Here is a 15,489-nt window from a genome sequence, read left to right as displayed (position 1 = left end):
CACCAGAAAAGGGTCATTAATACTTTTTTAAAGATTTCTGTTCTTGCATAACATCTTAAGCAACATATTAGACCAAAGCAAGGTAGAGTAAGAAAAAATGTGGCCAAAGGTGAAGGTATAGGAAGAAAGAACAAGAGAAATATTCAAGCACAGTATGAGGAGAGGTAAAAATCAAATCAGGCAAGTAGCTACACACTCACATTATCCTCTCACCCTTACATTCATCCTCTATGCCTCTACCTACTTAAGCCTTCAGGTTTGTATTTTGAGTTCTCCAGAGCAGTCATGTTCATTTTGTGTTTACACACAATCATTATCTTGGCAAGGGAAGCAATTCTGACAGAGCCCTTTATTAGCTTTCAGGCTTTATTAACAAGCCTTAGTGGGGAGAGGCTCCACTAACCACTTGTGTCAGTCAGTGTAGTGCTCCAGTCTCTCTGCACAGCATGCCAGCATTAAGCAGGCAGTGATCTCAAAGCTGGTTGTTTCCTCCTTGCATTCTGGCATATCAAGACTTCTCAAGTTCCACCAGTGCATTCTTTGGCTTCAAATTACAACAACCTTATCAAAAATGTCTGAGCTGCCCCAGAATTTCAATAAAGATAAAAAAAATACTGCCCTGGCTTCACAACTCATTCACTTCAGCAAACAGTACTTTCAGCTGTTCAAGCAAGTAGCTGGTCTGCACTGCACTTTCTTGATGTAAATGAAGCTAACAGGGCACATAGCACCCTCAGCAGTGGGCATCACACATACCTCATGGCTACATCAGAAACAAATCTAGCAAAAAACTTTGGACAGTTGCATACTATTACACCTTTTTTTATAAAGTCTATGCGGTTTTCCAAGGACAGTTATTATTGAAGATGAATATTTCCTTAACTTTTCTTGACTGACTTTGTTCTCTGTCACATCCTTAGCTCAAAACTGGCATAGCTCCTAGTCAAAAAACCCTCACCCTGAAAAAGGAGGTCAGGAAACATGATTTAAGTTAGTGAAGTCGAGTCGAGTTTCTCCACGTCCATACTTACCATCAGAGGGCACTAATGTACTGCAATAGACCACTCTCACGCTCTGCCAAGGAGAAAGCCTCTGATGCACCTAGAAATTACAAACACAGCAAAAAGGACAAGTGTTCAGCGCCGCTCGTCTGGCAGAATCACACCCCGGCATCACCTCCTGTTCCCCCTCTTGCCACCCCCTACCCCAAAGCTGTGGTCAGCATCTCCTCCCACCCATCCCAGGAGCAGCCACGAACCGGGATCACCGCTCCAGAACCCTCTACTCTCACCATCTGTCACCCAGGAGGGGTCCCCCTTTCAGCCAAGTTCACCTCTACAGACCTCACCCCACACAATTTAAAGTAAGAATGTGCAACAGAACAGCTGCCTGTCTTTTCTTCTTTCATGTAAAACACTTGTAAAGCCACACTGAGTCAAACATTTCTAAGATACCCATCTAGATTACTCTGCAGACATGGAAAGTAGAAATCACCCAACAGCATCAGACTTCACGGGTTAAATAATGAAGTTTGATCATGACAGCAAGAGACAGGAGTAGATTAGGAGAGTCCTTCTCTTAGACTGTTTTATGTGCTGACCTTTGTGGGCTTTTTTTTTCTTTTCTTGTCCTTGAAAAGAGAAACCAAACTCTGTGTTTATAGGTAGTAAACATTCATAGCAGAACAAATACTTCAAGACACACACACACACACACACACACACAAAAGGAAAAAAAAGTGATACTCAGCTATTAAGCTATTAAACAATAGTCCAATAAGAAGAAAAGCATGGATGGTGTGTATGTTTTGCAAGCTTGACACAGGACTAATTTGTTCATTAAAATCTCAAGTCAGGCTGATTTAAAGACTGCCTTCTAGGGTAAGTTATACTTAAGTTACATATAACCCCCCTTTAACACCAAGATAACAACTTTGGCACAAAAGAGGCCATTATTTAAAAAAGAATGAGGCACACCACCAGCTCTCATCTGTCTGTACTGGTATGTATTTCCAGTGACTAGCACTCAGACTTTTCAACAGCTGCAGTCCAATATGGGCATTCCTATAGCTATAGTCTGTAATCTTTTGTTGGTTTGTAGGTTCTCAAATACAGCTCCCAACCCTGCATTTCTATAAAGGTATCTCACAGATAGGGCTTGTTTTTAAAATAAATTTCTAATGGAAGTTTAGAAACAAAACCCAGGCTGTTGATTATTTTTCTGCCAAACTGCCCAGATCTGCGTATTTCGCAAGGTTGCTTTTAATAAGCTACTTTAAATTATTTTATCTGCTAGTTCACTTTTTGTTGGAAAGTTTGTGCAAGCAGATAATGGTTTCAACTACACCAGTTCTTTACTGAAAGCAGGACCAGGTGGTCAGGGCACTGACATTTCACCCTCATTCGTGTTGTAAAATCAGTCAAGTTACTTTCAATTTTCCCCTCTGCAATTGCATTTGCAGGTTCCCACAGCTGAGTCACATTGCAGCTAGCAAGAAAAGAGGACTGGGCACTAAACAGATGTAACTGAACCTAAGAGGGAAGTTGCATGTTTTTGTCAAAAGTAAGGTTTAAAAAAAAACAACAACCTTGTATCTCAGGAACCAAAGGAGGGCAAATTATGACTGAAAAAGAGCAAGTCTTCTGGACTGACCAACACTACTGTATAACGAGGAACACACTGCTCACTGAAAGAAAAACAGGTTTAAAACTTGAAAACACCCAAGAAAATTATAGATAAAGCCTCACACCCTGGATAAATTAAGCTCCACTGTCTTGGCATCACTATTTCATGACGATAAAAAAATATCAGAAACTTCAATGATCAGAAGTTGCACCACACATAAGGTAGTTTTCAGGACTAAACTTGACCTAAGGAGGGGAAACCTCTAGAGGAAGGTTTAAAAAAGACCTTTTTCTATTTGAAATCATCAATTTCAATTTTAATCCTTCTAAAAATAGCATCAGACGATATACAATGAAAGTGGTCAGAATTTATAAAACCCTCCTTTCAGAGAGCACTACCAAAAATCCCTGTTTACATATTTATTTTATCCAGTGCCATGGCAAAGCTGGCACTTCTGGATATCTACTTCTCACCACCTTAACTTTCTGTTTTACATGGCATTAATCACCTAATTTTGAAATACTGCACCCCACAAGCCTGCCTTTCTACCAGATTTGCACAGCAGCCAAGAAATTTAGCAGCAGTTTTTTAGAAAATCCCCAAACCCACTAAACCCAGCTGCATGTCACTGCAAAATAGGTGTATAAGGGAAAGATACTGCTAGCTAGCTACTGAAAAAAACTTTACCTTAAGGCCATGAGCATGTGACAGGTATAACCTGGCTCCAGAATTCTCCTGCCCTCATAAAACACAGACAAAACACTAGTTGAAAACCAGGGCATGTTAAATGAGTCATCAAAAAGCTGAGGTGTCCCCTGATTTAATGTTTTTGATGATTCTTTCACCTTGGGTCAGGTCTGAAACAACTATGTGTTTCATTAATCCCACAGCAGTGTGCTGCCATTACATTTTACAGAAAGAGTAAACTATCCATATGTTATTCCTGCAGTTCTGAACTGCTCTTTGCAATACAGGCTGCTGTCAGAAATTTATTATCTAAGAAAATAGCCTCTACTGGCTGGGTATAGAAAAGGAACACATGAACTCAAATTTAGAGACCTAAATGCCATCTCTTGTCATCCAAGGTTAGTGAGAGCTTAAGGAGTCATCCATCACTTTTATTCTTGAAGGGTGGCTGTTTTAAAATTGAGATTGAGAGGCATTGGAATGGGCTGCCCAGGGAAGTAGTGGATTCTCCGTCCCTGGAGATATTTAAAAAGAGACTGGATGTGGCACTCAGTGCCATGGTCTAGCAACCGCAACGGTGGTTCAAGGGTTGGACTCGATGATCTCTGAGGTCCCTTCCAACCCAGCCAATTCTATGATTCTATGAAATGTCTGAACTCTTTATCCAATGTCTGCACTTCCACAGCTTTATGCAGAAATATACCAGAATGGCTGAAGCTTGGTGGATGGAGAAGAGCATCACTAAAGAAGGTGGGCTGGAGAAGAGGAACTTGTTTCAAGTGTTGCTGACCAGGTTTATGATCACTTGCTCACTGCTTCAGAAAAGAAGGGCAAAATAACTAGACACAATTTTCAGATGAGAGAGACTTGTCCACCACTTCTGAAATAAGTGGTATTTGGAGTGTGAAAAGCACCAGAGCCAGACCACTGAAATCAGAAGCTTCAAGCACCAGAGTAAATTCCTAGGTCTCAAGAGAACAGCTGAGGGAATTTTCACATCTACTTGATCCTTAGTTTCCTGTCTTATCTGCAATAAGATGCATGTCAAGAGGCTCCATGTTACGCAGCAGCTTCACTCCCAGAATAATTAAAAGAGTGAGAGTAAAAATCCAAGTCCTTTATCTAAAACTAGAACTTCCTTCTGCTGTCTCAAGGTCTATAAAGACAATGCAAAGATAAAATGACACTATCTCAAGAAATCCTTGAGTCTACCTGAGTGACAAAGTCAATCAAAACCCTACTGAAAAAACCCCACAGCCTTTTAACTACCAGCAAGTGTTCTCTGATGTGAAAAGAGGGAGCAATCTGTTAGAGCTCATACTCTGTATTTGATGTAATTATCAAACGGTAACAACTTCGGGGTACCAAGTCTCCAAATCCTAATTAAAATCAGAAAATAAAAATTGTCCTGAGAAACACATTGAAACATGAAAACCATGAATACCTTAATCTAGAACACAAGTAAAATATGCTGCTAACTCACTGCATGGAGTACCAGTGACAGACATGCTGTAGACCTTCTGTGAAACAGCATTCTCTGCATAAGAATTTCTTACCATGAGTGAAATCTTTGAGAGATGTATTTGCCAGCTGCAAGATCTATTTTACAATTTGTGAAGGGCCTCCTTTAAATGAAGCTGCCTGAAATTAGAGATGAAGCCACTCACCTTTTCCAACAAGCATCAGCTATGTTCATCTTTTTCCCCATTTTCACAACACAAAAAACTGGATGCCTTTCCTGACCCTAGCAATGGTTATCCTAATACGTCCTTGCCACCATCTCAGTGACAAAAATCACTGTGAGCTTCCCCTAGCAAGCACAGTAACACAAACCACTCACCTCAAAAAGGCTGAAGAGCTCCATTTATTGATCTTTCCCTTACTTCAGGCCTCCAACTACTACTCCTGTACTCAGTCTGCTACATTTTAGTCTCCCTAAAACATCAATTTCACTGTAAAACATAGGGTCCCTTTTTGTCACTGCATTTGCTTTTCCTCTTGCACCAGCTGTGTTTCCAAAGCAGAGGAGACAAGTGAAACCCCATTCTGATGAGAAATCTGCTGTCCGAGCTCCATGATGAGTAACTTCTCACAGCCTCTAATATTTTTACACTGGTACCTAAACTTCTCCCGGATTTAAGTAGATAAAATTGTTGGGTTGACCACTGCCAGCTAACTTCCAAGCCACTCTTCTCTCATCCCCCTCCTTAACAAGATGTCAGGGCAGGGAAGGAAGAAGCAAAATAAGAAACCTCATGAGCCAGGGAGATCACTCAATCACTGTCACAAGCATAACAGACTGGATTTGGGGAAAGTTGATTATTGACAATTCAAGTAGAAAATAGCAAGAAACAGACAGAAACCAACACACTTTCTCACCACCTCATACCTCTTTCCACAATCCAAACCTTAAGCCCTTCAAATCCTCACCTGTTAATTTTTCACCCCCTTAAGAGGCACAGGGAGATGGGGGTTCCTTCTAGAAACACCCCATGGAGACCCCATGCCAGAGCACTGTGGATCCTTGTCCAACCATGGTCTCCCACAGGTGGAGGCAGAGTCTATCTCTGCCTGCCCCCTTTCACCTCAGTGAGTGCAGGGCTGTTCCTTACACTTTTCCCCTTCATTCCTCTCCTTTTATCCAGCATTTCTCCCCCCTTTGTTACCTCAGTTTTCCCAAGGTGCCACCAGCAGGGCTGAGAGGCCAGGTTTTACCTCACTCTGGGCCCCCAGAATTGTCTGGAACCAACCAGAACCAATGAGGGGTGGGCCCAGCTGCTCCTTACAGCCCCCTCAGCCCCACTGCTGCCCAATACAGCAACAATTAATGAATTGCCTGCAAATGAAGGACTTCACATATGAACCAATGCAGGGCTCTGTGCACAGACAGGAGCTTTTTGGTCCTCAGGCAAGGAGGGCTCCTACAGCAGTCTCTCACATGTGCTTGAGGACAGCAAGGGGACAGGGAGATGACTTATCAAGTCATCATACCAGTGAAAAGGGATCTTGCTGCTTCCAGGGGCCAGGCACAGCCCTGATAATTTTAGATGCCTTCTTCAGCATCCTCCCCCTGGATTCCTCAGAAATCTTCAAAAAGATAAAACAGGCCATTCTGGCATCAGAGATCTCCCTCAGAATCTCTCAACCCCATCTTTGCCACATCCATTCTTCCAAGGCATCTGGACACTTTCAGGAGCTCCTTTTGGAAAAGAAAACAAAACCACAAACAAAAAGCCCACCTCTGTTATTCTGAACTTGAATACCAACCAAGAATTTGATCAACACATCAGTAACACTGTATGGAAGACCTTCTCCAACATTTTTGCTATGGTCTCTGGATACGATTGCATAATAAATATTACATAAAGCTTTCTTTCAAGGCACACATACCCTGCTTCTGTTTGAGAGACTCATTTGCAACAAAACAGCACTTGTTTTTGCAAGGGTAACACTGAAACCACACTGCTATGCTGCCCTGCAGCAAGCTGGCACACAAAACCCTAAACATTTGGCCAGAGAGGGAAACATGTCAGGGAATGCCCCTGTACCTGGGATTCATGCTCCAGCAACATGACTGCAGCAAAGAAGTCCCACGCCCCTAAGCACAATTTTCTCCCCAATTTCCAGCAAGTCCAAACTGCTGCCTTTTAAAACTGTAAGACTTATCTCACAGGACCCAAGCAGTTGTCTGATTAAATTCCACAGGCTTGAACTCACTTCTTGTTCTCTTTGTCCACCCATCACTCAAAAGGTCAAATTTTACCCCCAAAATTTCATTTTACATCTGCTGCTTCCATAGGGCAATGCTTCTGCAGATGAAGGTCAAGCAAACAACAACCCATCTGAGCTGTAGTGCTCTTCTTTGGTTTTTTTCTTTTTTTGTTTTAAAATCAGGATGAGGAGATGGACACGAAAAAGGCAATACCAGTAAGCTGTGGGAAGTGTTAATATTTCTATTTCTTCCTATGACCTACATGATAAAAAATGGTCTTCATTTGCTACACTTCTCATTCCTGTCTGAATTTTCTCTTCTTTCAGCATTAGTACAGAGCTTCATCACATCTGCTAGGAAAGGAACACAAACAGGAGGTGAGCTATAAATATTCCCTTCTCATCCTGCTTCCTTTGCCCATCTGCCTTAAAAGAAACAGGTAATCCACAGTGTCCAAGAAGAGGTAGGAGATTCATTTGCTGCAGGAAAAAAACCAAAAAGGCTAAGGCAGCCACCTCTCATTCTTCATTGCACCTTCCTCCCATGAATTACTGATGCTTTAGAGATGTTGCAACAGTGAGTCTTGTAAATAGGAGCATCACTGCTTTTGATGACTTTGATGGAGACTCTCTGGAGCAAGAGAGGGAAAAGAAGGTGATGAAAGGAAAATTCAATAGATACATTAAGCATGTTGGTCAAGCAGTCTCTACTGCTTGTAGCAGCTACTTCCTTTGCCACCTTCCAACCTTTGCTACTTCCCCACCCCCCAAAAAACCACACAACCCAAACCAAACCCAACAACAAAAAAAACCTGACGCAGACCTTTGTCAGTTTATATTCTTGATTTTATTGCAAATGCAAACAACTTACAAAGAATTACACTATTCCTATTTTACTTGAAACAGATGATAGCCTCAGAATACCAGACCACCGTACCCTCTCTTTCATCCAGACTTCACACAGTCCTTCCCACCTCTAGCAGGAAACCAAAGCATGGCTGGAACTGCTCAGATCACTGCTAGATTACTTTTGGCTTTACTGGAATATGATGGTTTGAATTTCATTTTTTTAATACAGCTCTCATGGCTACTGGAAAAAAAAGCTGAGGATTTTAATTCCCTTGCATTCTGAAGGCTTGAAACACAGAAACACAACAAAATACCGTGATACATTTTAGGCTGTATCAGCTTTGAAACCTGAGCACAAAGACAAAGCAGAACTGAATTTCATTTGCCTAGTTTCCAGACTCATTACTTGAATCTTTCTGTACTGAAAAGGGTGGTACCTCTCTTCTCAAATTAAAGGGGCTTTTGAAACCAGGGTTGAAAGCAATTTCAAGATTTTAGTGAGTTCTGATCCCACTGATTTCATGGTGCATGATTCTGTCTCCCTCAGCAACTAACAGATGAAGATCTAATAAGCAGGGAGAAGCAATCGGATAGATGGATTCCCCTCAGCTATTTGCCCAGGGCAACTTACTATAGTTTTGCTGGGATTTTTGTTCTTCTGCCTCTAACACTTACTGACCCCATTAAGGTAATTAATTCCTTTTGTCTTTGTTACATCCAGTTTAAAAACTGAGCTCATACCCCTCTTCCTCCACCTTACTGCCATACCGCATAAAGAATGGCAAAGGCTCCCCAGTAAGCAAACAAGAAGCTGTTATGAGGTGAGATTTCCACAAGTGCAAGGAAATTCCTTCTGTCTCAGTGCGTGCTGGGGAGCAGCCAACTCGCACTGGTTTTCTGAGTAAAAAAAATCAGGAACAAGGAAACCTTGCTTTAGCTCTTGCAAAGAAATAGCAGCCTCTTGCAGACTTTGGAGCCAGCGTCAGCATCAGAGAAGCTGTATACCCTGAAATGCAGAGGTGCACAATATTCTACAAGTCACAGCACTCCAGCACATTCCTGTACTGGAGGAGTCCGGCACCATCAATTCCCTGCTTTTTTTTTTTTAGTCACATCTATTTAATCTGAGCATAAAGACAACAAATAGTTTCTTCTCCTAGATTATAAACCTTACAGGTTAAACTTGGACACTGAAGTAACTTTGGGACTGAATCCTTTCTGAGGCACTTATCTGGGGAGTTTAAAAGTATTTTGACACCTAGAAGAGCTAAATAAACTCTACAGATACTGTTACATTCAGTTCAGGTCTTAAGACAAGAAGCACAGGTTTGATAAACAGCTGCTGTTAACTGGGGCCAATTAACTTTGGCCAGGTTTCTTCTGTAAGAAACACCAAAGCTCAGGACATTGAGCTTGGCATGATTCTACAGTCAGTTTGCATCAGCTCACTATCAGCTGTGATTAGGACAGTAAAAATTCAGCCTCTTGCTAATGCCACACACCTTATCATGAAGCCCTGGAAAAAACTTATATTTGATCAAGGCTGGCTGCCTTCCATACACTATTGGCCATTAGGACTGTTACTGTGCAGCTGTGACTTCTAAATCACTTCTGCTCCCTAGCAAGTTATTGTCATACAAGAGCAACAGAAGAAAATTAAAACAATGAAACTAATGCCAATAAAACATATATTAATATTTTAAAGACACTGAAGATCATTGCTTCATTGTGCTACCAGACCACATATCAAGAAAACTTATTTAAAATGTAATATCCCTGTATGTTAATGTTTAATATCCTGTAGTTAGCAATGTACCTTGTACCTGACTATTTCACAGGATAGCCTCTCACTTCCATCCCAAGAGAGTAAAGGACACACTACTCACCTATGGTATGCCAGAAGAAACTAGAGAACACAGCTCAGCAGAAGTTAAGCAGGTCATTAACATACTTGTTAGAACAACAGCAAGAACACACAAATGCTTATTTTGAACCTGACATTTAAATAGCACCTTAAACTCAGTTTTGAAGGTTTCTCAGTTAGGCTTTCCTCAACTCATCTCACCTGACCTCTCTGTGAGAGGAGGACATGGGGAAACTGGGGCTGACCCCTCCTGTACATCAGAAGCAGCCACATAACAACCTGCAGCATTCTGTGCAGAGTTTCAGAAATGCAAACCTGGCAGTTATTTCCCAAGCTCTTCAGCACTGTGGCATTACAACTCTGTCCTGGTTAGACACTGCAGGGAAGAGCCTCTGGAAGACACAGGCATTTATAATCTGTGGGACTGCTCCTCAAAATCCACAGTTCCCCACCTGGGCAGCAAAGGGGTCTGTCTGGGACCCCAACACCTGCATTCATCATCAGTTATCTCTGGGAGGATAAGAAGGAGTTCCAAAGATCAAAAGGTTTTTATTTAATTGACCACTGATAAAGGAAATAACTGTAATGGCATCTCTAAATAACACTCACTCACTCAAAGCTATTAATTTCAGCAGTTCCTGCATGGAATTACTGTGCTACAAATCACAGAAAATTAAGGTTTGGAAGGGACCTCAAAAGATCAGAGTCCAGTCCCTCTGCCAGAGCAGGGTCCCCTGTAGGAGGTCATGTAGGAACACCTTCAGGTAGGTTTTGAATGTCTCCAGGGAAGGAGACTCCACAACTTCCCTGGGCAGCCTGTGCCAGTGCTCTGGCACCATCACAGTGAACAATTCTTCCTATGCTTCTAAGCCTATGCTCAAGCTTATATATGTTGCCTCTTGTCCTATCATTGGCCATAATTGAGAAGAGCCTGGCACCATCCTCCTGGCTCTCTCCATTTAGGTATTTATAAATATTAATGAGGTCACCCCTCATTCTCCTCTTCTCCAAGCTGAAGAGACCTCAGCCTTTCCTCATGAGGGAGATTTCCCACTCCCTTAATCATCTTGGAGGCTCTGTAATTGCCTGGATCTTTCTTCTTGCCCTCTTTGAAGACTGGAGTGACATTGGCTTTCCTCCAGCCCTCAAGTACTTCTGTTCTTTCCATGATCTTTCAAAAATGATGGAGAGTGGTAGGGTGATAACATCACCCAGCTCTTCCAACGCTCGAGTGCCCCATGGACTTGTGTATATTGTGTTTGCATAACTGATCTCTAACCCAGTCTTCATTGAACAGTGGTGAGTCTTCCTTGTCCAGGCTCTTTCTCCTGTGCCCAGGGTCTGCAGCTCACTGGTCTTGGGAGTAAAGACTGAAGCAAAGGCAGCATTCAGCAACTCTGCCTTCTCTGCATCCTCTGTTATCAGGGCTCCTGCCTCGTTCAGCACTGGGCCCACATTTTCCCCATTCTTTCTTTTGCTACTGATCTATTTGAAGAAGCTCTTCTTGTTTCCTTTTATTTTCTCTGCTAGTTTGAGTTCCAAGAGGGCTCTGGCCTTTCTTGTTGCCTTCCTACATGCTCTGACACCATCCCTAGAGTTCTCCCAAGTGACCAGTCCCTTCTTCTGTGAGCTGTGAACTTCCTGCTTCCACCAGACTTTCTTCAAAAGTTCCTTGTTGATTCATGCTGCTCTCTTACCACTTCCACACAGTTTTTTACTCAAGGCACCTATCTTGATGCTTGAAGGAAGTGATATTTAAAAACTGACCTAAGCCAAACAACATAATTACACTTTAACGGATGAAAGCACAACAGAGGCACTAACAGCTAATGAAGTTTCGGGAATGATAATAACTAAAGTCAACTATTATTTTATCTGACAGCCAGTGCTGTCCTCAGATCAATTTCAGTCACATCCTTCAAACTGATTGTAGTAGGAGGAGAGGCTGAATGCCCTAAGGAAGAGCTGCTCTCCCCATCAGGTGCCACTGCAGAGACCATGGCCAGGCCCTTCTTACCTCCAATTTATTCTATCACTTTCTGGACCGTCCCCCTCTACCCTAGTGAAAGAAGTTGAAACTGAGTCTATGGACATCTGCACTATGCTCAAACACACCTTTGGTTTATATAATGATTAATTAAGCTAACGCATGCAAGTCAAATCAGTAGTTAAAGAATCTTAAAGAAAAAGAAACCAAAAACTTTCCTGCACATTTTCAGTGCTTATTGACTTACCTGCTACCAGTACATTTGATAAGCATTTTGAAAGGAGTTGCCAAACATCTGGTTCTGTTTTGGTTTTCTGTTTAAAAATACTGTTTTCTAGTAATTCTGTATCACCCACATCAAAATAATTATTTTAATAGGGATTTAATTGCCATTTTTCAGATTGTTTCAGCTCAAGTATTTTTCTTTTGTTTTGAAAATATAGAACATAACATTTATTGTCTTTATACCTCTAATAATTTAAAACATTTTCCCAAAGAAACTGTTGCAGCTTCATCCAAAGAAGAGGACACAAGGAAGATCCAACACCAAACAAATCAGTTTTCAGCAGCCAGTCCTGAAAAGTTGATCTGAATTACTTGCCAAATTATAGTCTGTAAACTACACAGAGATACACATACTACAAAGGGCTTGCAGTTCACACTTCTTCTCATTACAAACACTGAGGTTTAATTTGTATGAAGAGACTGAGAAACATTAGAAATAGTCCACCAGAAGTATGACCATTTTTCTAGCCATTAAGACCATTTAAGAATAAACTGGACTGGGAAAAGAGATTATTCTGGTAGACAGGGGTTTAAAATAGAAAGTAATGGGAGATCTTTGGCTAGGACACTTCCTTAAAGCTTTTCCAAATCAATTAAACTGGGTGATCATCTTGTGATAGGTGTTCAGTGGCCTAGAAGAAGGCAATTTAGAATTTGGCTCTGAAATGTACAAGCTGTCAGAAACACCTTTACAGTTCGTATTTGCACGGACAGACTCCACCAGCTAATGAAAATTGAATCATTCTTCTCAGGAAAATTGAAAATACACATGAAACAGCAAAAAAGCCTCCATGGAAAAAACCCAAACCACCCCCAAGAAGGGACAAGTATTGGGATAATGACTTTAGAAAAAATGCTTTTGATCCAAGCCAGGAGGCCAGCTCAGCTTGTATAGAATTATATACTATTCATACTTCTCTTTCCAAGAACCTTTTTAAAGATTTTTCACTACAGTAAACAGACTTGGGAACTGAGACCTTTCCTTTGATCCAATGCTAATTAAAATTCTAACTTTGAGTCCTAGATTTCCTCTTTAAAGGGATAGTCTTAAGAGGCCAGAGAGCCCAGGTCTGCCACCACAGAACTGTCCACCTCACACAAGTCCACAGCTTCTGCTAATGCAGGTTGAGTAAAAGTCCCCTCAGTTTTCCAGATATATACACACCTCCTTTTGACAACTTCACCTCCTGCCTCAGTGTCAGATGGTTAGCCAAGAAATGAAACATTCTACCTACAACAACCTGGGCCTTTCAAGCAAGTTTCAGAACAGCCACAGCACTGGAGGCAAGTTACCCTTCTACTGAGTCATGCTGTTTGCATTACAGGGACTTCACAGGTGCAAGCAAGAACTGGCTAAAAACAGTGTAAGATTTACCAAGACTTCCACCAGACCCATCCCATCAGACACTTTGGGTCATTCCTTAATGAGAAAATATAAAGTCCTATACACTAAGGCCACCTCCCTCTTTATGATGAGATCATCTTAAACCAGGTCAGAGTTTCCATCTGAGTTTTTCTGTAGTCTTAATTCAGGCTCTGTTCAGTGAACAAACAACAGAAAGAGCAAGTTTGCACAGCTGACATACTGGTAGGACTCTACCTTGTCTTCAAAGCCTGTAGAGTCTGCTTCTGGCTTCACAGTTCTGCAGTCTCAAGCTTGCACCGAGGCACAGTTTGCAATCATCTCCAAACACTTATCAAACTTAGAAGATCCACACCCAAAGGGAGAATGAGTTAGGTTTAGTAGTCTATTACAATCAGTTTCTTTCATTCCTGCCTGCTTATGCTACTTCACTGATGGGTAAACTGGAATAAAATAAATTGTAACTACAATTAACTGTCACAGCTGTCAGTCATTATATGTCAGTCATCTATCTTCTAAAATCTTGCATGTCCATAAATATTCTCATAAAACATTGAAAATTTATTCCTCTTAAGACAATGATTTTTATTTTAGCATAGGTAAAGCTTAAAACCAGAGAGGGGCAAGGCACTACTAGCTAAGTGTTCAGGTATGAGGCCCAAACATTTCCAACAGAAGCGTCCATATTTGCAGAACCAAAGTTCCCTGGTGGCCCCACAGGGATTCAGGTACCATGCAAACTTTCACCTCTCTCAGGGCAGCAGCGAAAACACATTAGCCACTGAGAAAACATGAAGAAAGATTAAAATAGCTGGTTGCAAGGAGTATTAAGAGACTGTACAGCTGAATACTAGGCAGTTCCATACAAGGGCTCTTAGATTAAAAAAAAAATAAATTAAAAAACAGCAGGAAATCAGACCACTGTTTTAGACACAAACCAGTAATACATCAAGTCCAGATTCAATGGCAAAGATCACTAAATTCTGAGGGAAAACACCCATGATGGAATCCAAAAACATGCACAGAGCATGGCTTGAAAAGCAGTAGGTAGCAAAACAACAGAAGACACAGTCTTGGCAGAACACTGCACCAAAAACCAGTATTATTTCAGGAATATTTAAACACAGCAAATCCACTCAGACTACATCTTATATAGATGACAAGAAGAGATGTTTTGTCCGCAGACAAGTATGATTTATGTGTGGAATAACTTGGTGCTGTATCAATAAGGAGGTTGTAGAGCAAACAAGAATCCTTTCCCATTGCTATCTCCTACAACAGGCACAGTGCATTTCAATTAAAAAAACCCCAACAAACAGTCATCTCCATATTGCACTCCTGCAATTCAAGAACATTACTGTTATCTTGGAAACCAAGTTATATCTTCAGATAAAGATTGCATCTTTGACTAAAGATTGCAAAATCACAGTTGGGTAATGAGTGACAGCCCCACCCCTCTCAATACAACTTTCTTATTCTCATCAGAAGCCAAGGAAGAATCATTCCAATATTCCTACAGAAAAGAGCAACAGAATTAATTTAAATTCATTAAATTTTTCAGTGGCACCAAGATGAACACAGGATGCAACAGCTAAGATGATATTTATGAAGTTAAGCTGCACTGGAAAGATCAGAACAACACTGGTCTGTTCTTGCCTTCCTAAATGAGACCATCACCTTACAAACTGCCCCAAGCCCCTTCTTAGATAAGGGGGCTGCTACCATCACTTCCATCACAAAAGACAGTATTTCAGCTTTTTAGTTAATCACCATAACAAAGCTAAATCAACAGTTTTATAGGTTAAAATGTTGTCTGTTAGCAGTCATTGATTTGGAAACACTTGTAAGTAAGATGTGGTCTCTTATGGTAGGTGAGATTTATTATTAATATAGTAAGTAATATTATTAATATAGTAAGTTTGCCCAGTAATTGTTGTTCTCACCTTCTCCATTGCCTAATGTAAAAACAGGAGATGTATCTAAACTTAGAACATTAAATTTAATGAGCTTGACACCATGACTCTTTGGATTACCAAAGGCTTTCCAAAACAAGACCTCTGCAAGTCAGAAGCATCATCTCTGAGACCACTAAACAACCACCACCCTTCCCTACACACA

At 41.1% G+C, this 15,489-nt stretch overlaps 1 protein-coding gene across 2 annotated transcripts in view; it reads right to left on the bottom strand.

The window, feature by feature from the left end:
* The window catches only part of MCU (mitochondrial calcium uniporter), an 83,980-nt gene that overhangs the window by 12,318 nt on the left and 56,173 nt on the right, over positions 1–15,489 (bottom strand). For both annotated transcript variants that reach the window (XM_030453361.1, XM_030453360.1), the window contains exon 2: positions 1,032–1,101. In XM_030453361.1, the coding sequence (XP_030309221.1) occupies positions 1,032–1,101 (70 nt within the window). The remainder of the gene's footprint in view (positions 1–1,031; positions 1,102–15,489) is intronic.

The sequence above is a fragment of the Calypte anna genome, chromosome 6 (assembly GCF_003957555.1).
Source record: "Calypte anna isolate BGI_N300 chromosome 6, bCalAnn1_v1.p, whole genome shotgun sequence".
Taxonomy (NCBI): Eukaryota; Metazoa; Chordata; class Aves; order Apodiformes; family Trochilidae; genus Calypte; species Calypte anna.
The sequence above is the reverse complement of the archived record's forward strand: the minus strand, read 5'-3'. Positions and strand labels throughout refer to the sequence as shown.